This window comes from Crocuta crocuta, unplaced genomic scaffold (genome assembly GCF_008692635.1).
Source record: "Crocuta crocuta isolate KB4526 unplaced genomic scaffold, BGI_CrCroc_1.0 scaffold698, whole genome shotgun sequence".
Lineage (NCBI taxonomy): Eukaryota > Metazoa > Chordata > Mammalia > Carnivora > Hyaenidae > Crocuta > Crocuta crocuta.
In genome coordinates this window covers 1,071,735-1,096,197 of record NW_027530855.1, presented here as the reverse complement: position 1 = coordinate 1,096,197, position 24,463 = coordinate 1,071,735, and the positions used below count along the sequence as shown (strand labels likewise).

The window sequence follows — 24,463 nt, the reverse complement described above, 5'->3', positions numbered from 1 at the left end:
ACTTGATCAAGCTCTTGGCATACTTAAATACCAACAGCTGGCAAGTAGGAAAGCTTGCCTTGCTGGCTCTTAGCTACCACTACCACATATGTTGCCTTGGCTGTATCCCATCAGGCCTTCCTCAATGCCAGACCAAAACATGATAAAATACAACATAAACAATTAAAAAAAAAAAANAGCCTGGAGCCTGCTTCGGGTTCTGTGTCTCCCACTCTCTCTGCTCCTCCCCTGCTCATGCTCTATCTCTCTCTATATCAAAACTAAATGAAAACAAAAACAATTTTTTTTAAAAAGAAAAATTCTAGTTTATATTTATCACGAACTCAACTCCCCTGAACCCCTCAGGGTGACAACATTGTTTTTACTTGATCAAGCTCTTGGCATACTTAAATACCAACAGCTGGCAAGTAGGAAAGCTTGCCTTGCTGGCTCTTAGCTACCACTACCACATATGTTGCCTTGGCTGTATCCCATCAGGCCTTCCTCAATGCCAGACCAAAACATACAACATAAACAATTAAAAAAAAAAATGTGCTCATCTCTCCTTCCAAGTGAAATCTCAATCAGATGAAAGAAAGCTCTGGATTAAAGAATAGGATATGGGAAAAGTCTACTTTGAATAGAATAATTGTTTGCAGAAGGGAATACATTAATCTTTAGATGTGCCATACAGGAACACTGAGAACTTAGATTTTAGCTTAATTTATAGAAGAATTAATATTCTAACAATCCGAATGTTTAATGTTATATGAGGGACTACTTAAAGTGTTAATGTCTCAGGGATATTACTGAATCTCTATTTTGGTAGGGAAATACGCCAATGAACTCAAAGAAATGGAGAGAAAGGACTGACACTCACCTCTCGCACAAACGAAACAAAAGCCTACATTTATGGCAGAGGATGAACCACTGCTCCGCTTGGAATGGTTACTACAGATGAGAACGTAGGAGGACACAAATATGCTTCCGGCAGCAATGCAAGCATCTCCAGAGTGATAGGCTATTGGGCATCTCAAACATCTCATCATGCGGCCTGTTTAAGGACAAATTAAGAAAAAAATCTACATAATTAGGCATCAGCTGGATATAAAATGAGTTTTTTGGAGTTGGGCTGTCTTGGGTCCCCTGTAATGCTGTTATAGTAAGATAGTATTTTTCTTCACAAGTTTGGCTCTGTCATTCCTTATGCAGGACCTTAAATACAGTGCCCACTGAGGGATCACTCAGAAAAAATTGTTCTACAGCTGGAGACATGTGGTCTTAATGTCACCCGTTAAAGAAATTTTCAAGGGTAACTGTGAACATATAGAATTTTCTTCTCATGATATCAATTAGAACCTAATCTCTAATTATCATGCTATCTATTGTGGCTGAGCTGTTACATCTACAGATACACAGAAAGATAGCACCTGATATTTTTTTATAATAATGTGCTTATTATTTGCTACTGCACTTAAAAAAAAAAAAAACTAAAACCCAGGGGGCCTGGGTGGCTCAGTCAGTTAAGCATCCTCTTAACTGCTTAAGATCATGACTTCGGCTCAGGTCATGATCTTGCCGTTCGGGAGTTCGAGCCCCCCATGGTGCTCTGTGCTGATAGCTCAGAGCCTGGAAACTGCTTCAGATTCTGAGTCTCCCTCTTTCTTGCCCCTCTCCTGCTCATGCTCGCTCACACTCTCTCTCTCTCAAAAATAAACAAACATTAATAGAAATTAAAAAAGAAAACAAAAAAACACCCCAAAACCTTTGGTCTCTTTTTTAAGCTCTGTTTTACCTTTACTTGCTTTGTAGATATCTTTTTCCATGGAACAGGCAGAGCAACAGTGCTGGGGACAGCGGAATCCTTTTGATTCAAAGATGGCAGTGGGGAATTTGCGGACACAGGCTTCATGATAAAACTTCCCACAAGCACCAACAGAGCAACGCTTCACATCTGTACCAGACACTTTACATGAAAAACATGGGTGCTGTCCTGAAAAATTGGTTGGGGAACACAAATTAAATAAAACCTGATTAAAGCATATTCCTCTTAAATAGAAGCAGCTAAAAGATTATTTAATAAATTTGGTCAGAATTTGATCATAGTTTGAAGATAAAGTGCTAAAAACAATTTAGATCTTTACTTTCTTACTCTATAATAAAATTAATCTGCAGAAAACCCAGAGCAGAATTTTTCAATATATGGGAGCTGAGAGAGGGAAGGTCTTCCCAACCCAGAATAAATTCCAAAAGACAACAAAGATTCCATTACAGCTTCATATGTAAAACAGACATAAAATGAAAACTCATAATCCTAATACAAAACACACAATATTATAACTAGATATCTTATTCAAACTGTAGTAAATCAAAAACAAAGAGAAAATATTAATATTACCATAGAAACGACAATGATCTTCAAAGAAGCAACAATAAGACTGAGAGCTGACAGCGAGGGAAAAACAGAAGCCAGGAAACAATGGGACGCTGTCTTCAAAGGGCTGAGAGAAAACTTTTACTAAACTAGCATTCCATATCCAGTGAAAGCACTCTTTAATAATGGGAGTGAAATTAATATATATTGGGGAGGACTGAAAAAACAGAAGTTAGGTGTTTTTGGAAAGAGATTAATAAAGCTGATATCTCTGGCAAGAGAAACTATTGAAGAGAAAAAAGCACCAATAATATCAGAACTGAGAAGTGGTACATCTCTACAAATCCTACAACTGTTAAAAAAATAAATTGCCAATAATTTGAAAAATCTACATTCATGGACAGATTCTTAAAAAAGCAGGGGGGCCTGGGTGGCTCAGTTGGTTGAGTAACTGACTCTTGATTTCGGCTCAGGTCATGATCTCATGGTTCATGGGATCGAGCCACACACCCCCACATTGGGATTCTCTCTCTCCCTGCCCCTCAGCCACTCCTATTCTCTCTTTCTGTCTCAAAATAAATGAATAAACATTTTAAAAAGCATAATTACCACCACTCCCACAAAATTAAATAGAAAATATGAATAGTTCTATAAACTATTAAAGAAATTGAAAGTATAATTAAAAGTCTTCCAAAAAAGAAAACTTTAAGCTCAGATGGTTCCACTGGTCAATATGCCAAACATCTAAAGTTAGAAATAATATCAATTAGGATAGAAGAGGATAGGATAAAAAGAAATAACAAGACAGATGTGGAAAAATATATGCAACAAAGATGATAAAGGGTTATTTTGTTACAAAAAGTTCACATATGGAGAAAATACACGCAACATATAAGCAAAGGTAACTAATCAAAATTTTTACAGAACTATAAATTAATATAGAAACGGAGCAGCTTAATACAAAAGTGGGCAGGGGCACATGGCTGGCTCAGTCAGCAGAGCATGTGACTCTTGATCTTGGGGTTGTGAGTTCAACCACTCACTGAATGTAGGGCTTACTTTTAGATAGATAAATAAATAAATGTGGGCAGGATACAAACAGGCAATTTACAGAAATGGAAAAATGCTCAATTTCACTAGTAATCAGATAAATGCTAATTAAAACCTAAGTAATATTTTAAATATTCATCAAGAAAAAAGAGCTTGATAATACCAATGATTGATGGGGTATGGGAAACAGGTACTCTCATATATTGCTAGTAGGAGTTTAGGTTCGAAGGAACTACCTTAGAAAGCTACATGACAGTATCCATTAAACATACATTTTCTGTGACCTAGAAATTTTGCTTTTTGCTATCTATATTAGGGAAACCTTGTACATATAAAAGGAGGTTTACTGAAGCACAGTTTGTAACTACAAAGAACTGAGAACTCAAACATCCTTCAACAGGAGAACAGTTAAACCATGATAGGTGCACACTATGGAACACTATGTAGTAATTAAATAGAATGTATCTGTATAGACATAAAAAGAGCCCCAAGATAGTGAAAAAAGTAAGCTACAGAAAATTAATACATTTTGTTACAACACACAGAAAAGGTTATGTGTGTGTATGTTTGTGTACACACACATGCTTGGCTTATAATTATATTTTTATAAGACTGCATTTGTATATTATTTGTGTAATGAGAAATAAATTTAAAATACTAACAAATGCTTAAAAACATCTTTACCACCACAATACACAAATGGATAAAATATAAACAGATCATTCACAAGAGAGGGAATAAAGGTACAGAAAAAGATGTTTAGTTGTAAACAAAGAACTGTAAAGTGTAACAACATTTTTGTTAGTTGTTCTATTCTTTGAAGATAACTATCTTTTCTGTGGGTAATTTTAATATTTTCTCTGTCCTTAATTTCTACGGTTTGAATAAGATGTCTAGCTGTAATTTTCTGCCTCTTTTATTAGGACGGGAGTTTTCATGTCGTGTCCATTTTATAGATAGTATTTTAAGTGATTATTTATTGGCCATTTGGATATCATCTTTTGGAAAAAAACTTTCAAGTCTTTTGCTCATTTTCTCACAATACTATAAAAAATCTGAAAAAAATGGAATAGTTTCTTGTTTTGTTTTTTACAGAGAGTTAGGTTTTATTTTGGAAGTACCTAACCTTTACAAATTAGCTGAATTATAAAAATTGTTTAAAATTAGTACTTACAACTGTGATGTTCAAATGTGTATTTTTTTTTCTTTACTGGCTTTGTTGTAAATAGAGTACAGCAGGGTTCTGAGGTTTTTTGTTGTCTTGTTACATTGTAGAATTTCAGATTATATTTTAATATATATATAGATATGAAAGCAATAGTATTATTTTTAAAATAACTTTTAGAAAATTAAAAAATTAAGAGAAATTATTTTAAAGGTTCATAAGTTTGATTTTACAGCTTTGCCAAATGCATAAACTGCTCTATGTAAAAAAAAGGTTTCACTTGCATAATGATCAAAATAGGACTAAAATAAATGAAAACTTCTGTAACTAGTGACAGTGTTATAGAGAGCTGAACTATCAAACTCTTTACAGCTCTAAGGATATGAGTGCCTCCAATACCCTCCCTTCTCAGGACATGGTCTTCATTTAGAATATTTAATAAATAAGCTAGACTGTTACATATTTTAATCACAAGATAAAACATTTCATCACAAGGTAAAATGAAAGTGCTTTCTTTCCAGAAATTGCATTTGTCTTCAACAATAAAAACTGGCAGTATAAGAATTTATTAGGCATGCATCCTCTAATACTTTTTACATGCAAGTGTTCATCTTTTGATAAACAAAAAACTTTCTAAATGACCTTAGACAATGGTTTGGAGTTTTTACTATTATGTCAGAAGGGTAACAAATTGGTATCAAACTAATTTTCATATGAGAAGAAATCAAATATTTAAAAATAATTGTTATTTAAACCATGGTTAAAAATATATAACAAAATTTACCACTTTAACTATTTTTAAATGTACAGTTCAGTGACATCAAGAATTCATTATTTTGCAGCCATTTACTACCATCCACCTCCAGAACTCTTTCATCATCCCATACTGAAATTCTGTACCCATTTATTTTTATATATTTTTTAGTGTTTATTTTTGAGACAGAGAGCATACATGCAAGTGGAGAGGGGGAGAGAGAGAGGGAAAAAGAAGATCTGAAGTGGGCTTTGCACTGACAGCAGATAGCCTGACGCGGGGCTTGAACTCACAAACTGTGAGATCATGACTCGAGCCAAAGTCAGATGCTTAACTGACTGAGCCACTCAGGTGCCCCTCTGTTTCCATTTAAACAAGAACTCCCCATTTCTCTCTGGAAAAACTAGTGTAAAACAAAACAAAACAAAACAAAACAAAACACACCTTGGTAACAACTGCTCTACTTTCTGTCTCTATAAATCTGACTACTCTAGGTAACTCATTAAAGTAGAATCAAACAATATTTGTCCTTTGTGGCTAGCTTATTTCATCCACAATCATGTTCTCACGGTTCATCCATGTTATAGCATGTATCAGAATTTGATTTGTTAATGTTTTCCTCATTTTAAAAAATATTCTATTTCATGTACACACATTTTATTATCCATCCCTTCGTTTGTTCATCTATGGACAGTTGGGTCATTTCCACCTTTTGACTACAGTGTATAATGCTGCAGTGCATATGGGTGTACAAATATCTGAGTCTCTGTTTTTGGTTCTTTCGGGTATATACCCAAGTGGTGGAATAGCTGAACCATATGGTAATTCTATGTTTAATTTTTTTAGGAACTGTCATACTATTTTCCACAGAGGCTGTATCATGGTACATTCCTGCTGACAGTGAACAATGGTTCCAATTTCTCCATATTCCAGCCAACACCTGTTCTGTTTTTTACTTTTATTTTATAATGGTCCTTGTAATGAGTGTGAAATAGCATCTCATGTGATTTTGATTTGCATTTCCCTGATTACTAGTGATTTTGAACATTTTTTCATGTGCTTATTAGCCCATTTGTAGATCTTCTTTGGAGAAATGTCTATTGAAATCCTTTGTCTCTTTGGGGCTTTTGGTTTTTTGCTCTTGAATTGTAGAAGTTCTTTATACATTCTGGATATTAATCCCTTATCAGACATGTTCTTTCATTTTGTAGGTTGCTTTTTCAGTCTGTTAACGGTGTACAAAGTTTTTAATTTTGGTAAATCTCATTTTTTTCTTTTCTTGCCCATGCCTTTGGTGTTATATCCAGGAAATCAATGCCAAATCCAATGTCATGAAGCTTTTTCCCTATGTTTTTTTCTTAAGATTTTTAGTTTTAACTCATGTTTTGATTTTTGATCCATTTAAATTAATTTTTATATATGGTTATTAAGTAAAGGTCCAACTTCATTCTTTTGCATGTGGATATCTACTTTTCCCAGTACCATTTGCTTTTTGTGTTTTTTCTTTTTTATGTTTATTTTTGAGAGAGGGAGAGAGCAAGCAAGCATGAGCCAGGGAAGGACAGAGAGAGAGAGAGAGAGAGAGAGAGAGAGGATCTGAAGCAGGCTCCAGGTACTGAGCTATCAGCACAGAGCCCGAGGCAGGGCTCAAACTCAGAAACCGTGAGATCATGACCTGAGCCGAAGTTGGAGGCTTAACTGACTGAGCCACCCAGGAGCCCCTCAGCACCATATGTTGAAAAGAGTCCCTTCCCATTGAATAATCTTTGCACTCTTGTCAAAAAAATCATCTGACCATATATGTGAATGTTTATTTCTGGGCTCCCTATTCTATTTCACTGGTTTATATTNTTTTAATATTTTTATTTATTTCTAGGAGAGAGAGAGAGAGACAGCGTGAGCAGGGGAGGGTCAGAGAGAGAGGGAGTCACAGACTGAAACAGGCTCCAGGCTCTGAGCTGGCAGTCAGCACAGAGCCTGATGCGGGGCTCGAACCCACGAACCGCGAGATCATGACCTAAGCGAAAGTCGGACGCTCAACTGACTAAGCCACCCAGGCGCCCCTGTTCTACTTGTTTTTAAAGCAAATTCCTCTTTTAAATTTTTTTTTTTTAAAACATTTATTTATTTTTGAGAGACAGAGACAGCATGAGCAGGGGAGGGCAGAGAGAGAGAGAGGGAAACACAGAATCCGAAACAGGCTCCAGGCTGTCAGCATAGAGCCCAACACGGGGCTTGAACTCATGAACTGTAAGATCATGACCTGACCTGAAGTCAGATGCTTAACTGACTGAGGCACCCAGGTGCCCCTCGTCTAAATTTTCTAATAGATGTGTGCCAAATTAGACTAGATCTAGCCTTCGTTGGCAGAATTCTGCTCTGTTGGGTTCTAGAGTTAGGAGAAAAGCCCTCAGAGTACTTCAATACCCTGATACATGGTGCTTCCTATCAGTAGTTTATACCAGAGATTGCAAAGTAAGTGCTTAAAAGAGGCCAGGCAGATTACATAAATGACTGGAATGATAGGGTTCTAGAAAAGAGGATGGCAGGGAATGTGAGGAACCAAGGATGTGTGCCTGATCCATGTTCACACATTCAAATCATTCTGAAGGCCAAATAACATGATGCACAGATAATCTGACCCTGAGGCTGCCAGTTGGCAAACTATTCTAAAGTTCTACTGCAGAGTCTAAATGTGATAAATAATATTTTACATAGGAAAAAATACAAGTTATATGTTTAAAACAGCTTTTATAGCTTAATTTTTGCATGTGTGTATATGTATTTGTATTAGGATATATGACATATGAAATACAATCTCCACCCTACTTCATCACAGTAGAAGGAAACAGTACCGAGCAAGGACTCCTGGGTTAAGCTACTTCCCGGGTTTAAACCCCAGTTTCATCATATGTTGTCTTTTGACTTTGGGTAAGGTATTAAACTTTCTCTCTCTATAAATTGTCTTGATCAGCGGTAGTCTATATGGGGGGGGGCGGGGCATAAGACCAAAATGATGAATCCAAAACCCCCATGTCTAAAAAACAATTTCCAGTAGCTCCATCTTTCCAATAAAAATATAATCACTATGGTTATAGTTTGTGAGTTTGTGACTGACATTTATCCAGTCTATTAAAGTCAAGGGGACTTTAACCCAATTTATTGAACACAAAACTTTCAAACTCATCTAAAAAATAATTCACTCTATATATTTTGAATAGTTAATTAGATAAAACACAAATCCATCTCAACAATTTGATCTTAGGAATCCCGATCACTGAATGGTCTTAATTTGCTGAAATACCTATGGGAGTGGAGGATGAGAGCTACATAAACGTAGCAGGAGAATTAGATGTCACAGGGGATGCTGGCATCACATACTCCTCCCTGCCTGTCTGTTCATATCTATCAAACTAAGTAAACTTACCGGTTTTACATTCCATGCAGATGAACTTTCCATCAGGGGGTGATGCCAATCCCAGGCACTCCAGGTGAAAGTGTTTGCAGCACTCTCCCTCACAAGGAATCAGAGAGTCACCAGAGCTTTCACAAATCTGTAACAGGGCAAAAAGTGGTCATTCTTAAACTTTAGCAGGCATTAGCATCACGCAGAGGGGCTGTTAAGACAGATTTCTGGGTGTTCCCCATAGCTTCTGATTCAGCAGGTCTAGGCTGGGGCCCAAGTATCTGCATTTCTAATAAGTCTTCTCACAATGGTGATGCTGCTAGTTCTTGGCCCTCACTTTAAGAACCACTGAAGTGCTCATCCCCACAAGTGCCTTCCTCTATGCCCATCACTCAACCTCCCCACCACACCCATCAGTCCTCAGTTTGTTCTCAGCATTCAAGAGTCTCTCATGGTTTCAGCACTGGGTGTTATATGGAAACCAACTTGACAATAAACTATTTGTAAAAAAAAAAAAAAAAAGAACCACTGAAGTAATTTATTTTAATTTTACTTTTTAAAGTTTTTATTTTAATTCCAGTTAATAATAATAGCACATACAGTGTTATATTAGTTTCAGGTGTACAACATAATGATTCAACAATTCCATACATCACCTGGTACTCCTCATGACAAAAATAATAAAAATATAGGAAGACTATATCAGAGAGTATATATATATAAAACCACTGAATTAAATAACTATTTCTAGACCCAATATGGTATAAAGTTTAAAAGGCATATTTGATCTTTCATGATTCCTTCTCTGGAATCTGCACACTTTAACTTTTCTCCACAGGGCAAAGCAGTATTTTTCAAAAAGGGTAAATATATACTGAAAAAGGTAATACTGGGGCTCCTGGGTGGCTCAGTCAGTTAAGTGTCCAATTCTTGATTTCAGCTCAGGTCATGATTTTGAGCCCCGTGTCAAGCTCGGTGCTAGCAGTAGAGAGCCTGCTTGGGATTCTCTCTTTCTCCACCCCTCCTGTGAGCTCTCTTTCTCTCTCTCTCAAAATAAATAAATAAACTTAAAAAAAAAGTAATACCAACTTAAATTTAAGAAAATGTTTTTGAAATCAGTCATCTGCCATTTTTTTTTTTTAAAGTAAGCTCTAGGTCCAACATGGGACTTGAATTCACCACCTCGAGATCAAGTTGCCTGTTCTATAGACTGAGCCAGCCAGGTATCCCTTCCCTTTTACTTTTAATTAAGAACTGAGTATCACAATCAAGATTAGCACTGCATATGAATAAAATTCCCAACTCAGAAAGGGAAGAGAAGAACTTTTAGACCTCTAGCTTTAAAGTAGTATAATTTAGAAAGATAATATTCTTTCCAGCAGAAGGTAAGTATATTATTGGCAGAATATTAAAGCAGTTATTTCAAGCTATCCGTTGCTTGCCTACCTGACACACAGTGTCCTTCTTACTGATTCCAATGCCTCTTCTTGACAAACTTGAATCCACGGACTGCACATCAGAAACATCTATATCTGCAGTAGCGGAAGGGCTATCTACTTGCTTTCCAAAGCCTACCTACAAGGAAAACACAACACTTGTTAAGAAAAAGAAAACAAAATTTTCCTCAAAGTTAGGTGCTATGAAAATCCAAGCAAGATTTGCTCAAATAAACCTTAATACAACCTCTTTTCTTCCTTTCTAAAACCCCTGGATAGTATATGCCTGGTGTTTTGAGAGAAACGTAGTTAAAATTAAAAACAGGGAAGCAATGCTTCTGTTATGAAAAGAGATCAGCAAAATTAAGACATTCGTTAAGTTACAAAAAGACAAAATGATTTGCTGAGTATTTAAAAAATTCCCCGATCTCCCCAAATAAGTCAAAGCATTTTGTTACTTTGTTTTTCAAAGCAAAAGAGCAATGTGCCCAGAACCTTGAACATATTTACCTGTAGGTCACTCAGTCCTCTAGAATCGGAGTCTGACGTGTCTCTGTATGCTGAGCTAGTCATTTCTACATCAGTTGAGGCGCGACTCCTTTTCTTTAGAGGTTTACAGGAATCTGAAATCTCGCTGGCACCTTAATACAACATACTGAAATTAATCCTAAAATAGTGCTTAAAGTTTGTTTTATTTTTTTTTTTTGTGGGAGATTCTTTCTTTCCCCAGACTCATCTGTAGTGTGAAAAAAGCACAGCTCTCTTGGTAACACTGAAGTCATGAGTCAAAACTTCATAAGCTTCTGACCTTACTGACAGTGAGTGATTTAATTTACAACCGCTCTCTTAAAACATTTAATTCAGTGCTCCTCCTCTAAAGCTATTTTCAGTCAACAGAGCCCACGTTCCAAGCTAAAAACCAATTTTATCAAACCTACAGGATTGCCGATTGATTTGGAGCAATCCAAAGAACCATTCAATTTGGAGGGGGAAGACATAAAACCCAACACACTGTGTAGCTTACAAATATGGTCGCAGAGACATCTCCATCTTGTTTTTATTAGGGATGTGACAAATCTTTGATTTGTATTCGATTCGTACACGGATAGTGCCATTTTCCCCCGAATTTTGCAATTCAGTTGATTATTGCCCCCCGAACAAATTTTGGATGTTCATAATTGTTCATCTGAGACTTCCTTGGTGAAGTGGCATTTATTGTGACCATTAACAAGTGCTGCAGCACATCTACATATGTCATGCCATTTAGGAGGCACATTGCTGAGGGTTGGAACGGACAATCAATGTTCAAGTGCAGCCAAATCACGAAGAGCTGGATGAGAGGCCTCTATGTGGAATTTGTGCGGGAAGGAATAAATATGAAAAAAAAAAAAAAGGCAGAGAATAGTGAGGAATTTTTTTTTTAAAACTGTGTGTAATACAAATCCAGCCAAAACAATAGTGCAAAAAGTTACAAAGCAACAATCTCTTGGGCTAATGCAGTATAGGCTATACAGAAACAGCCACGATGAAATGTGCAGATCAGGCACGGTGAATACCAGGGAACCAAGGAGACGGTTAATATTTCAACCCACAGTTTGTGTTTTGGATTTTTTTTTCCCCCAAAATTTCCATACAACAAACAGACATCTAGATCAGCCCAGCAAGCTATGGTGGAAGTGTGCAGTCCAGAAGAGACCATGGAGAAACAAGTCTCCTGAGGCCATGAAGATCCGCAACAGGCTGAGTGAGAGTAGCACTTGGTATATAGCCATGTTCTGTGGTGGAGGATGTGGGCCTCTTTAGACTGCTCAGATTACTGGAACCTTGTTATCATCACATCCCATTCTACAAGTTTTTTCACTGAATGTTTCCTTACATCTATAAATGAGGGTGCCTGCCCATGTTAACGCTGATTAAAAAACACAAGTACACAAATCTATCTCCTTCATTGCTGGTGTGTGGACCCAGAACACCACCACAAAGTATTTCCTTGGCCTAAAAGATCACTGGATTAACAAGGAGTTTTAACAGAGGAACAGGAGTGCTGTACTGAGAGGCTTTCGAAGGGAAACACAGGTACCGCCATTTCCGATGAGTTTCTGAAAATGCTAGAAAAATGACAGACTGCCAAAGACAGCTGCCATGCTGTTCTCCATGATAACGGCACTAATATTAAAAAAAATAAGAGCTTTTAATGATTGTAATGTATACAGTTTGGGCTGTTTGGCAAAACCCTGCAGATGTGCATTAATGATGCTTTATTTAAAAACAAAAAACAAAAAAACAAAAACAGTCCATGTTGAAATTGATCAGTGTAAGTTAAACGGTGGTTTTTAGGCTGGACCCATGATTTAAGCTGTACCCATCCAGCTCAGACCAAAAAAAAAAAAAAATCATCTGAATGTTAAAGCAATTGTTCAGAGTCTTGAAGAAGAAACCAGGCAAGAAAATGCCAATAATGATGATTGGCAAAATCAAAATTGAAAACAAAGAAACTGTTTATCGAGCCGCCGACAAAGAAATCTTGCATGGAGACTACAAGTCTGGAGTTTCTGGGATGAAATTGTACAGGAATCTCAGTCCACAGTTTCCTCAATCGCTGCGGAGACGGAGCTGTCACTGAATCTGACAGAGCCCTGCACTCCCCGGTCCGCCGACCCTGTGGAATGGTGGAAACACAACGCAATCAGGCCTCCTAATCTCGCAGCGATCGCGATGTCTTTTCTTGGAGCTCCGCCAAGCAGTGTTCCCTCCGAGAGGCTGTTCAGTTCTGCTGAGGATCTCCACGGAGACCATCGCTGCAGACTTCTCCCCGAGAATGCAGAGAGGCTGGTGTTTTTTTTTTTTTTTTTTTTAAATAATGCAATTTGCCCAGAGTAAACTACAGGTATTAAATACAGTTTGAATGATCTCATCAAAAACGCACGAATATGCTATGGAGTTTGTACTGTAGTCAAATTGCACACAGAAAATACAGATATAAGTTTAAGGTTTCTTAAACTTTGTGCATATCTCAAATAGATTTGCATAAGGTCATCTAATAATGGCCATAAATATGCTATGAATCATTTTAGTTAAAAAAAAAAAAAGATTTTACAGCACTGTAAAAATAAATGTGGCAAGATTTTTTTCAATCAGGTTGTCTTGTCTGATTTGTCATAAGTCCATGTTTGATAAACATAAATAGCTACTATTCGGTATTCAGTCGAATACCAAAAAAAATGGATTCGTCACATCCCTAGTTTATTAACCAGTGAAACCCCAGAATCTTATGGAGAAAAGTTGGAAACAGTATCAAGTCTACATGGTGTTCTCCAATTTACCAAAACAAGTAAGACTTTACACATGGGAGGTACAGAATAAGATCGACTCTAAAAGACACACACACACATACACACAAGCACACGCCAGGAAAAACTTCAATTTCACACAAATTTTTGACTGAAGAGCAACAACAGTGATTTACAGAGACAAACAAAAATACATGAAGTACAAGTAATTCTTAAAATTTGGTTTTTAATCAAGGAAATGCAAGGCAACATTATAATAACTCACCTTTCTGTAATCCAGTCTTCACTGTAGCCTGAGGAACTGTTTCAACCTGTTTGGACAGAAAAATATACCATTAACAATGAATTTTTTTCACTTTTAATTAACAGAGGGAAAAAATAATACTTCCATCAATCTAAGTAATGATGAGTGATTAATGTATCTGAAATCTGAACTCCGTCCCATCTTCTGGGTAAAGTTCTCTGTCTCAAGGTCAGGGAGGGTTTAAATCCTAGCTGCCTGGGCTGAATACCAAGTGACAACACACAGCCACATGCTTCCTAGCAAAGACTTTTCCCACCATTCCCTTGGTATATGAAGAGAACAAGAATCCTTTTCTCAGTGTCTGGGAGGCAAGAGAGGGGTTGTTTCTGCAACCAGCCCCGATGTTGCTATAAACCCCTCCCGCCCCAAAGACGTTAGGATAAATTTTTACTTACTATGATACTCAGGTTAATGTAACTCACGCCACTTTAAGACCCTTCCGCGCCTGCACTCACAGCTAAGTTGCTGGGAATCAGGACCCTCTCTGTAGAGAGTGCTACAGGGCTCCATACAGCTGGAAGCTCAATACTTTTGCTGCTAGTACAAACTTAAGAAAATAAGTTTGTGATATTGCAAAAGCACTTTCTTGAGTGTCTTATGAACAGTGTCTTGATCCTACATTAGGAGAGCGAGATCAGAAGTTATTCTGCCAATGTATATGTACAACACGTGGTAATTTGAGGACTGAACCATTGGAATTAAAGAAAGGATGCTGTTTGGAGGAGTTCCTGTTTTAGCTATGAGTTGAATTTTATGTTTCTTTAAGATGTGGTGAAATATGCATGTTGAAACACATTTTGTAAATATTTAAGGATTGTTCTAAGCTTTTTAAAAAAATTTTTTATTTTTTTTACAACAGGTAAAAAAACATACAACAGAAGTGCTTTTATAAGATACAATTAGTAATACAAATATAAAATCTTCTAAACAATCACTGGTATTGTTCTACTACTAACTATTAACACAGTGGCATTAACAATTTGTCCCACTTTTTATACTCATTCTGCTTATTAATTTTAAACTGACTGGTCACAGAATTTGGGAACCAGCTGGAAAAAATCACAACTTTGTTTTGGTAATGAATGCTATAGATTTGCAAGAGCTTAGAAAGATTTTTTGGAATATAATTTCCTAAGTATGAAAGTTAATTATGATAAATGAATGACAAATTAGTATATTATTTAAATTTTAGTTAAATGTTTCTGGGAAAATTGTTTTACATGCTTGGAAATACCATAGAGCACCCACAAAATCACCTTTTAAGTTTGGAAGTTTAAAATTATGAAGGAAATAATTGGAATAGAAAAGTTCACAATTCCATATTAAGTGGTTTTAAAAATATAAAGCTTATTGGAACAAATACTATCCAGAATTCTTTTTGTTTAATAGCAGCTATCTGGGCTATACAAAATGGATATCTTCCACTTTAAAAAAATTCTTATTGTGAGTTTAATTTAAAGGAAAAATGGTTTCTAAAAATTTCTTTGAAAAGGTAATTTAATATGTATATTATTACATTGGTTACACTGGTTTAATAGCTTTCAGTCATATATCCCTCCTCTTTTTTGTTTTTACTTTAATAGGGTTTCTCTGATAACCCAATCACAGGTGAGTGCCATTCCACTGGGAAAATAACATTCCAAAAAATCTGTGATACCAACAGAAAAACCAGATCATCTATGATTATCTGTGTCTTAAATATAACTCTTATAGTTAAACTGATTTGATTTGTTTAAAAAATAAAAACAATACATACCAGCAGCTTAAACAAAAAATCAAAATTTAAAAGGGCAGGGGCGACTCAGTGATGGTTCCAAATAAAAATCATGAAAACATTAAATCATTTTGCTCATAACAGAAATTTCAAAATAAATGTGAGGGATTCTTTAAGAGTCTTGTACCACTGGCTTCGCATCTCCTGAAGCCTGACTATTTTCTGTGAAAATGCTTGAAGCAGAATCACAGGGATGGTTGTATTAGAACTGGGCACTGGAACTCACCAGGACAGAAGCATAAGAATAGTCCAGAAAAAGAGAACCCAGTGAGGGGAAAGTTTCTCTTTCTTTTAAGATACCATATAAGCCACAACATTTACAAATACAATGTTTTAACTCTCTACATGTAGGAAGCCAACCTGCTCCTTTTTGATCTTCTTCTTTGGCACAACCTCAGTGGATTTCTCTGATTCAGATCGAGTTCTAATTGATCTTCTCTGTTGCTTCTTTTCTACTGAGCCTAAGAGATGATTTAAAGAAACAAAAAATAAAAACTCATTTAAGGATGACTTGACATTTATGTAGTTAAGATTTGACCCAATTCCCTGGTTTTTTTTTTTTTTAATCTATTACTTTTTCCCCCTTTGGTCTTTTAATTATAAATCACTAAAAATTTAATCAGTCCTACATATTTAGCATTTTAACAAATAAGTTAAATTGATTCTATATGTAAAATGCTTAACAGTGTTTGGTGCACTTATATAAGTTTTTGCTACTGTTATATTATTAATAAAAAGGGGGGAAAGCAGGAAAGGCACAAAAATGTGGCCAAAGCCAAATCATTAATTTGGATGTCAAGGGACATGTTCTATTTTAGAAATAATTAGTTATGAAAAAGTATTTGAAACAAATTAGCAAGTTTTTCACGTTAAATAGTAAAAGAGAATATTTTTAAACAGTAAAATTCTTTGGAAATAAACATTAAAAAACTCACATGGACCCCATTTTGGAAAGGATAAAACTTAGACTGAAGACCACAACTTGAAAGAACACTAAGTCAGGAATGATTCATTCTGTGATCCTGAGAAGGAATGACGCCTTCAGCGCAGCTGTTCTCCATCTTCTCAGTGCTTGGACCACCCAAATGGCCCTTCCTAGACAATAATCACCTTTCACTTGCCACAGGGGAAAGCTCCTATCAAAGCAGGCAGAAGCTACTTCAATAAAGCCATTCACATTACCTTTATATTTTGTGGTTTCATTGTTCTTGCCTATGTGTACATGGTTTCCTTCACCTTAGTTCAAAGCCAAAATGAAGAAGGATACCACTACTTCTATTCTGGGGAAGGAGGAGGTAGTCTGACACTAAAAGCTGTGGTTAATTTCTACCAGAGAAGTCACAAATGAAGGTGTTGGCTCCTTCCTTCACTCTGACTCTTCTTACACTGAAGGAATGTTTACTGAGACAACGGAACTCCTACCCTCACAGTCACCTGAGTATCCCCCAAATCAGAACTGCTTAAAACAAAAAGCTCTACTTGTTTTGAAAATGTCAACATAACCGTTCCATCAAGTACAGATTGCATCTGATCTACTATCTTATAGAAAATAAGGCAATATGACTTCTTAACACTGTTCTGAAAGCTACCCGAAGAACACATAAATTCTCCATTTAAAACCACTAAACAGTACTATGTTTAAGTCCTAAGAGAGAGGAAGGAAGCATCTCTGAACTTGGAAATAGCTTAGAAATGCAAATAGAATTCTTAAAAACACAGAAATTAGCAGTACCATACACTCTGTCTCCTAAATTTACTAGGAAAAGGCCCAAGAATTCTCCCTAAGTAGCTAACCCCAACTGAGATGACACAATTGGTTTCTGAAGAGAGATCAAGTCTCTTTTCTCAGTTTTCAACTATTGAAGTTATTTTCACAAAAAGCAAAATGGTCATTTAAAAAGGCAAAATCTGCTCATCAACCACAGCTGGTAACCAAATTTAAAGCAGGGTCAAAGCTTTAGAGCACTCATTAATTTATGACCTAAATATAGTGCCTGTATAAGGAAGAACTGAGTATAACCTTTCACTTTACCTTTCACTTAGAAAAAGAAGAAAAAAATCATAGCAGAACTTAAATCTTAAAGGAAAAAAGACTACATGAATGTTCAGTAGCCGAGGGGAAGGAAAAAAATAAAGCTTCATTAAAAATAAAAGTATAGGGGCACCTGGGTGGCTCAGTCGGGTAGGTGTCTAACTGTTGATTTCACCTCAGGTCATGATCTCATGGTTCATGGGATCAAGTTCCAAGTTGGGATTTGTGCTGACAGTGAGTAGCCTGCTTGGGATTCTCTCTCTCCCTCTCTCTCTGCCCATTCCCTACTCATGATCTCTCTCTCTCTCTCTCTCAAAGTAAATAAACATTAAAAAAAGTATAATATTTAAGATGAGTCTAATATGAAGATTACTTTCTCCCTCATTACAATATAGATATTTAAATAAAGATCCCCCTATCTAAATATCACACTTAAATTCAGACAAATTACCAACAGTTTAAAAGAAAGATAACAAAACTGAGATACCTAACTATGGGGAGCTGAGGCCAAAATTTTAATTTTTAATTTTTTAATTTATTTTAATTTTTAATTTTTTTAAAATTTACTTTTGGCAGAGCACAAGTGAGGGAGGGGCAGAGAGGGGGAGGCAGAGGATCCAAAACAGGCTTTGCTCTGACAGGCTAACAGCAGCGAGCCTGATATGGGGCCTGAACTCATGAATCATGAGCTCATGACCTGAGCCGAAGTCAGATGCTCGACTGACTAAGCCACACAGGCACTATCTTCCCCCCCACCAAATTTTTTTTTAATCTTCAAAGAATGGAACAAATGTTTTCAATTATAGCTAATTAATGCAAAAATCTTTTAAGTCCACTTATTCATTTCTTTGACATCATTATTTTCATTTTTTATATAGTATTTTGAAAAGATACAAGTTCTGGACTTCACTCTCCTTACTTTAATGCAACTTCTCTTCCCAACTCAACTTTGGATAATGTTTAGTATGCCCCATCCAATATACGTCCCATCTCCCTACCACCACCTCTCCCTGTCTTGTAGCTCCTCTCACTTCTTTTTTTTAAGAAAGCAACCCCAACTTCTTGCTTGTTATTAGCTCTTATAATAGTAAGTTATTTAGCTCTTATAATAGTAAGAATTTTCCTCAAAGTTTCCCTTACAAAAATATTGGCTCTTTAGTGCCACTCCATCGCAATTCTGCCTTAGTTACTACTGATTGAAGGCTACTACCTTAGTTCCCAAGGCTTTAATCCTTTTCTATAAAATTACTTGGTTCATTCTTTGATTTCATTCCAAAAAACTTTTAAAAGAACAAGGTGAAACAAACTTCCTTCTCCTAAACTAAGATTCCAAATGACCAAACCAGCTGACAATCTTAACTCTTTTGATGGCTATATGAAGCAGCAGTATAGAAACCAAACCCACCAGATACTCAGTTAAATTATATGATCCTTAGTAAGTCAATCTCTTATAAAATTACTTTGGCCATTCCAAAAGCACAATCTTTCTGAATATAGGTATTTCTCTTTTATCTTTATGTTTTTAAATTTTTTTAAAATTTTCTTTTTAATGTTTTATTTATTTCTGAGATAGAGAGAAAGACAGCGTGAGCAGGGGACGGTCAGAGAGAAAGGGAGACACAGAACCTGAAGCAGGCTCCAGGCTCTGAGCTAGCTGTCAGCACAGAGCCTGACGCGGGGCTCGAACCCACAAACCATGAGATCATCACCTGAACCGAAGTCGGATGCCCAACTGGCTGAGCCACCCAGGCGCCCTGTTTTTTAATTTTTTTTAATGTTTATTTATTTTTGAGAGAGAGAGAGCAAGAACACAGCAGGGGAGGGGCAGAGAGAGAAGGAGGCAGAGAATCCCAAGCAGTCTCTGTGCTATCAGCACTAAGTCCGATATGGGGCTCAAACCCATGAACCGTGAGATCATGACCTGAGCTATAGTCAGATGCTCAACCAACTGAGCCGCCCAGCTGCTCCTAAGCATTTCTCCTTTAACCCAGAATAATATAGCTTGTTTCTCAACTCATGGTATCTGTTAATCAGAGAACAGAGTACAATAGGAGACTTAGGCCCTAGTCCCCTAGTTATTAACATCTAAACATATCTAAGAATAAAAAAAAAAAAAGCACAGGCATCTGTTGATTAGTTTCTACTAAGAGATGGAGGAAATAGTAAAGATGTGTTAATAATGCTGGAAAAGTAAAGCTGTTTTTCTCATGCAAAGAGAAATAATCAAATGATGCATTTACTAAGAAGTGTATAGACTTCATAACTGTATTCTTTTAATTACAGAGCCCTCCTATTAAATTCCTATAGGAAAAATAACTTACTATGAATAAGGCTCCCTAGCTCCTAAATTATTCTTTCCTATTGAAGTAATTGCTTTTATACTTTAGTTTTTTAAATGTAACTTGATTTGGTAACTAAAAGTTTCTTAGGAACACAGCTACCATGTTATAGCAGAACAAAGTTAATGATGCCTCAAAATGGATCTATATATTCTTCATTCATTACCCACCTGTAGGACCAGATGTTGCTTCAGGAGATGATATATTCTGAGTTGCCTTTTCATTTCTCTGGTTTGGTGTGGAAATTATAAGTCTGTCTTGTCCCCTGACACTTATTTCTGTTTTGTTACCAATCCCCTTCAAAATAAGGAAAAATAAAAAATAGCTGATTACTAGACAAATGGCATCATTGACTTATAAAGACAGCTTAAGATGATCATAATTTGCCTGAATTTTACTTTGTCTTTGACTGCAGTTAATTTATCATCCTAGCCATATCAGAGCAATTTAATGAAGTCATCAGGATGTTTTCTAAAATATACAATGAGATTATGTGGGGGGAAAAAAACCCTATTTGTTTAACTCTGCACGATGCGTATCACTAAAAAATGAACCCATATCACCTAATTTTCTATCAAAAACAAAATGTTTTCTGGTCTGAATAGTCTCTCCCTTTACCCGTATCATAGGAAAAGAACTCAAGTTGTTTTCATTTTACTTACTACCCTACTACACAGCTAAAAATGTCAACACATCTTGAAAGACGAGAATATCCTTAGATACAGAAATCTGACGTTCACAGTGACCACAATGTGAACCCAATAAGCAATGAGGAGCAGACAAAAAGCAGGTACAATTTTAGGTGTTTTTAATGCAATCAAGGAAAGGAGTGATTTGTAAATATATGTATTTTTAAGGCCTTCATTTTTAGAAGATCAGTTTTCTCTCAAATTTCATTTAAATAGCACTCTTGGGGGGAGGTGTGTGACAAAGTCTTATTTGTGCACCAAAAGCAGATAAAAACCAGCACTCCAAGAATGAAGCCAATTTGCATTAAAAGAAGATGCGAACTATTCATTTGTCATTTAAAGCTACCAGCAGAATCAAGTGGAGACTGTAAGTTGTTTCTCCAAGTAGCTTAGTCTTATCAAAATCAGCGGAACCTCTAGAGAGAAAGAAGTTAATAGAGAACCCTTATGCTTAACTCTAGAAAAATATATCACTTGAGCACCAGGTGTTGTAAGTGATGAATCACTGAATTCTACACCTGAAATATTACACTGTATGCTAACTATTTGTAATTTAAATAAAAACTTGGAAAAAAGAAAAAATATCACTGATAAAGCATACCTATATTATTTTAAGTGTGCATATAATGATGTTACGAAATAAGCACAATGTTCTTTAAAAGCACACACTCATGACACTCAAATTCACAAGTCCACAATTGTGGGAAGGGTTGGGAGGATAGTGAAGAGGGATATGGAGTAAACATAACAAATGTTATGAAGTTTTAAAGTCTAAAAAGCTAAAATACAAGTGCCCTAAATGGAAGCTCAGGTCTGGGTGATGCAGGTATTCAGTTTGAAGAGGTATTTTCACCCCATTACCCAAGCTATCACCACAGTTAATTAAAACAAACACAGTTCTGGAACTTCTCTAAAATGCATTAGCTATCCCAAGCCAACATGAACCTAACAAAACTGCTGGTGCAACCAAACAGATCAGCAGGTACAACTATTACAATGATTAATTCAGATAACTGATAAAAATAATTTTGTAAGAAGCACAATCTGAGGCTAAGAAAAATTAACTATACAAACTAGAAACAGGCAAAGTGCCTGGGTTTTTCCTACAACTTTGGGAGCTAAGCTCAATTTTGGCTGAACAGCCCAAGATTAATCTAGTACAGATGGCATATTACAAAAGAGGGAAAAAAAGAAGGAAAACATAGCCTTTTTTGCCCCCTCTTTCTTAAACACAGTAAACTGAGTATACATTTCAAATTCAGCAGACAAAAGGGTAAAGTATGACCTTATGTTGTTTGTGGGGTTTTTTTTAATGCCAAGGTTGACTACTTATTAATTACTGTTGCCCCAAATTACCCATAAAAAAAGGAGGTACCTTTGTTGAATAAACAAATTGATCGATAAATTTCCCATCTCCTGTAGCATTCTGAAGAGCAAACACTTGTTCAATTTTCACAACTGGAGACATGTTACACTTCTGCAAATCCAGGCTCCCTTTGTGCATTGTAATGGAAGCTGGTAAAGATTTCCTCGCTGCAGCCGTTTTCCAGGCTATTTTCACAGGAGGTGGTTCTTCCTCTTCCACACTTGTGTGCCGCCTCTGGCTCTGTCTCCGAATTTCAGTACTTGATGGTGAGGAGGCTGCCTCACCTGCATTGGTCTGTTCTGGCTGAGTATTCAGCACTGACCTTGGTCTTCGTGTTTTCTTAACTTCGGCTTTGGAGGCAACATTCTTCTTTCCTTGGGATAAAGCCTCATCAGGTTGTTTATCTATATAGATAAAAGTATACTGTTCTATTCTTTCCTCTCGGGTCATCTTCAATGCTTTCTCTGCATGGGCAATGCCAATATCCCACTGAGCACGTTCTCTCTGAGGTCTGGGTTTCCGAATCTTTAACAAAAAGACACAGGCATTATCAGATACACTTTAATCTAATTAGTACATTTAAACCAATATTTATTTCCCTAGGGGCGCCTCGGTGGCTCAGTCGGTTAAGCGTCCGGCTTTGGCTGAGGTCATGATCTCGTGGTTTNGGCTCTGTGCTGACTGCCAGCTCAGAGCCTGGAGCCTGCTTCAGATTCTGTGTCCCTCTCTCTGACCCTCCCCTGCTCGCGCTGTCTCTCTCGCTCGCTCGCTCTCCTAGAAATAAATAAAACATTTTAAATAAATAAATAAATAAATAAAATAAAAAATAAAATAAAATAAAATAGACCAATATATATTTCCCATGTGATCCTGTCATCTCTCCAGGTAACATAAGTATGTTCACGTTCTTCAGTAAAACAAGTGAAATGTCCTAACTCAGTAACTTTGATAAGTCAGTGGTATGCAGGTCTACTGTCTTTTATGTATCTGCTGGACAAGTTCCTCAAAGAGGGAGCTGTTCTCCTCAAATTATGTTCATAAAAAGCTAGTAATAATGAGAGCAAAGGGAAGAAACATTACAGAACGATTACTTTCAGAGGCTAATAAAGCAGTAACATTAAAAATGACACCCCAGGGTGTTTGGGTGGCTCAGTCGTTAAGCATCTGACTTCAGCTCAGGTCATGATCTCACAGTTTGTGAGTTCGAGTACTGCTCTGGGGAAACATGAGCTCTGCTCAAGATGAGCCCTGCTTTTCTCTCTCTCTCTGCCCCTATCTTAATTGTGCTTTCTCTCTCTCTCAAAAAAAAAAAAAAGGTGGGGGGTGGGGGCCCTGGGTGACTCAGTCGGTTAAGCATCCAACTTTGGCTCAGGTCATGATCTCATGGTTCATGGGTTCGAGCCCCGCGTCAGGCTCTGTGCTGACAGCTAGCTCAGAGCCTAGAGCCTGCTTCAGATTCTGTGTCTCCCTCTCTGCTCCTTCCCTGCTTGTACTCTGTGTCTCAAAAATAAATAAATTATAAAAAAAAATAAATTAAAAAAAAAAGAAGTAATGTGTGAGAAAAAATATAAACCTGAATCAGTTTCCATAGGTCTCTATCACTGTTGATCAGAGGTCTTTGAGGTGGCAAGACAGGTAAGAAAACTTTGAATAAAGTATGTGAGATGACTAAAGCAATTAGGAATTACCCAGGGGGTTAGACTGGAGGTCTAAAATTAGCTAAGGAAACTATGAGAGGGGACGGTATATATGGAACATTGATGTATAAATCTAGAAAATGTTAAGTCTGATAAACTTAATCAGAATCTTCATGATAAAATTTAGCCTTTAATGTAAAAATGTCATAAATTTCTGAATCACAAGAGACCGACCCTAAAATTAGTTGCGTTTAAAAATGTCAACCAGAGGGGCACCTGGGTGGCTCAGTCGGTTAAGTGTCCGACTTCAGCTCAGGTCATGATCTCGCGGTTCATGGGTTCAAGCCCCGCATCGGGCTCTGGGCTGACAGCTCAGAGACTGGANTTCAGATTGTGTGTCTCCCTCTGCCCCTCCCCTACTCACTCTCTGTCTGTCTCTCTCTCGAAATAAAATAAAAACATTTAAAACAATTTTTTTAATAAAATAAAATTTAAAAATGTCAACCAGATAGATTATCAATAGTCGATATCCTAATTCTAAAATAAACCACCACCACAAACATATTTCTTGGTTCTATCACTAAGTGTGACCTCGGTTGAACCCATTATTTAAGCTTTCTGTGCCTCAATTTCTTCATTTGTAGAAATAGGAATAATAGGGGCACCTGGGTGGCTCAGTCAGTTAAGTGTCCAGCTTCAGCTTAGGTCATGATCTCACGGTTCATGGGTTCGAGCCCCATGTCCAGCTCTGTGCTGACAGCTAGCTCAGAGCCTGGAGCCTGCTTCAGATTCTGTATCTCCCTCCCTCTCTCTGACCCTCCCCTGCTCACTCTCTCTCTCAGAAATAAATTATAAAAAAAAAAAGAAA

General features: G+C 36.7%; 2 protein-coding genes across 9 annotated transcripts in view; one reads left to right on the top strand and one right to left on the bottom strand.

Annotated features, from left to right (window-relative positions):
• The window catches only part of DDHD2 (DDHD domain containing 2), a 61,863-nt gene extending 59,824 nt beyond the window's left edge, over window positions 1-2,039 (top strand). For both annotated transcript variants that reach the window (XR_013336350.1, XR_013336351.1), the window contains exon 20: window positions 1,792-2,039. The gene's annotated coding sequence lies outside the window, so the exon portion shown is untranslated. The remainder of the gene's footprint in view (window positions 1-1,791) is intronic.
• NSD3 (nuclear receptor binding SET domain protein 3) overlaps window positions 1-24,463 on the bottom strand; it is a 113,164-nt gene that overhangs the window by 23,275 nt on the left and 65,426 nt on the right. For 6 of the 7 annotated variants that reach the window (XM_077769495.1, XM_077769496.1, XM_077769494.1 and 3 more), the window contains 9 exons: window positions 21,968-22,483; window positions 20,074-20,200; window positions 15,893-15,993; window positions 13,720-13,765; window positions 10,675-10,805; window positions 10,175-10,303; window positions 8,750-8,876; window positions 1,775-1,972; window positions 860-1,033 (listed from right to left, as the gene is read on the bottom strand). In XM_077769495.1, coding sequence (XP_077625621.1) covers window positions 860-1,033; window positions 1,775-1,972; window positions 8,750-8,876; window positions 10,175-10,303; window positions 10,675-10,805; window positions 13,720-13,765; window positions 15,893-15,993; window positions 20,074-20,200; window positions 21,968-22,483 — 1,549 coding nt within the window. Of the gene's footprint in view, window positions 1-859; window positions 1,034-1,774; window positions 1,973-8,749; window positions 8,877-10,174; window positions 10,304-10,674; window positions 10,806-11,180; window positions 12,824-13,719; window positions 13,766-15,892; window positions 15,994-20,073; window positions 20,201-21,967; window positions 22,484-24,463 lie in introns of those variants that run through there. The other variant, XM_077769500.1, reaches the window with a different exon arrangement.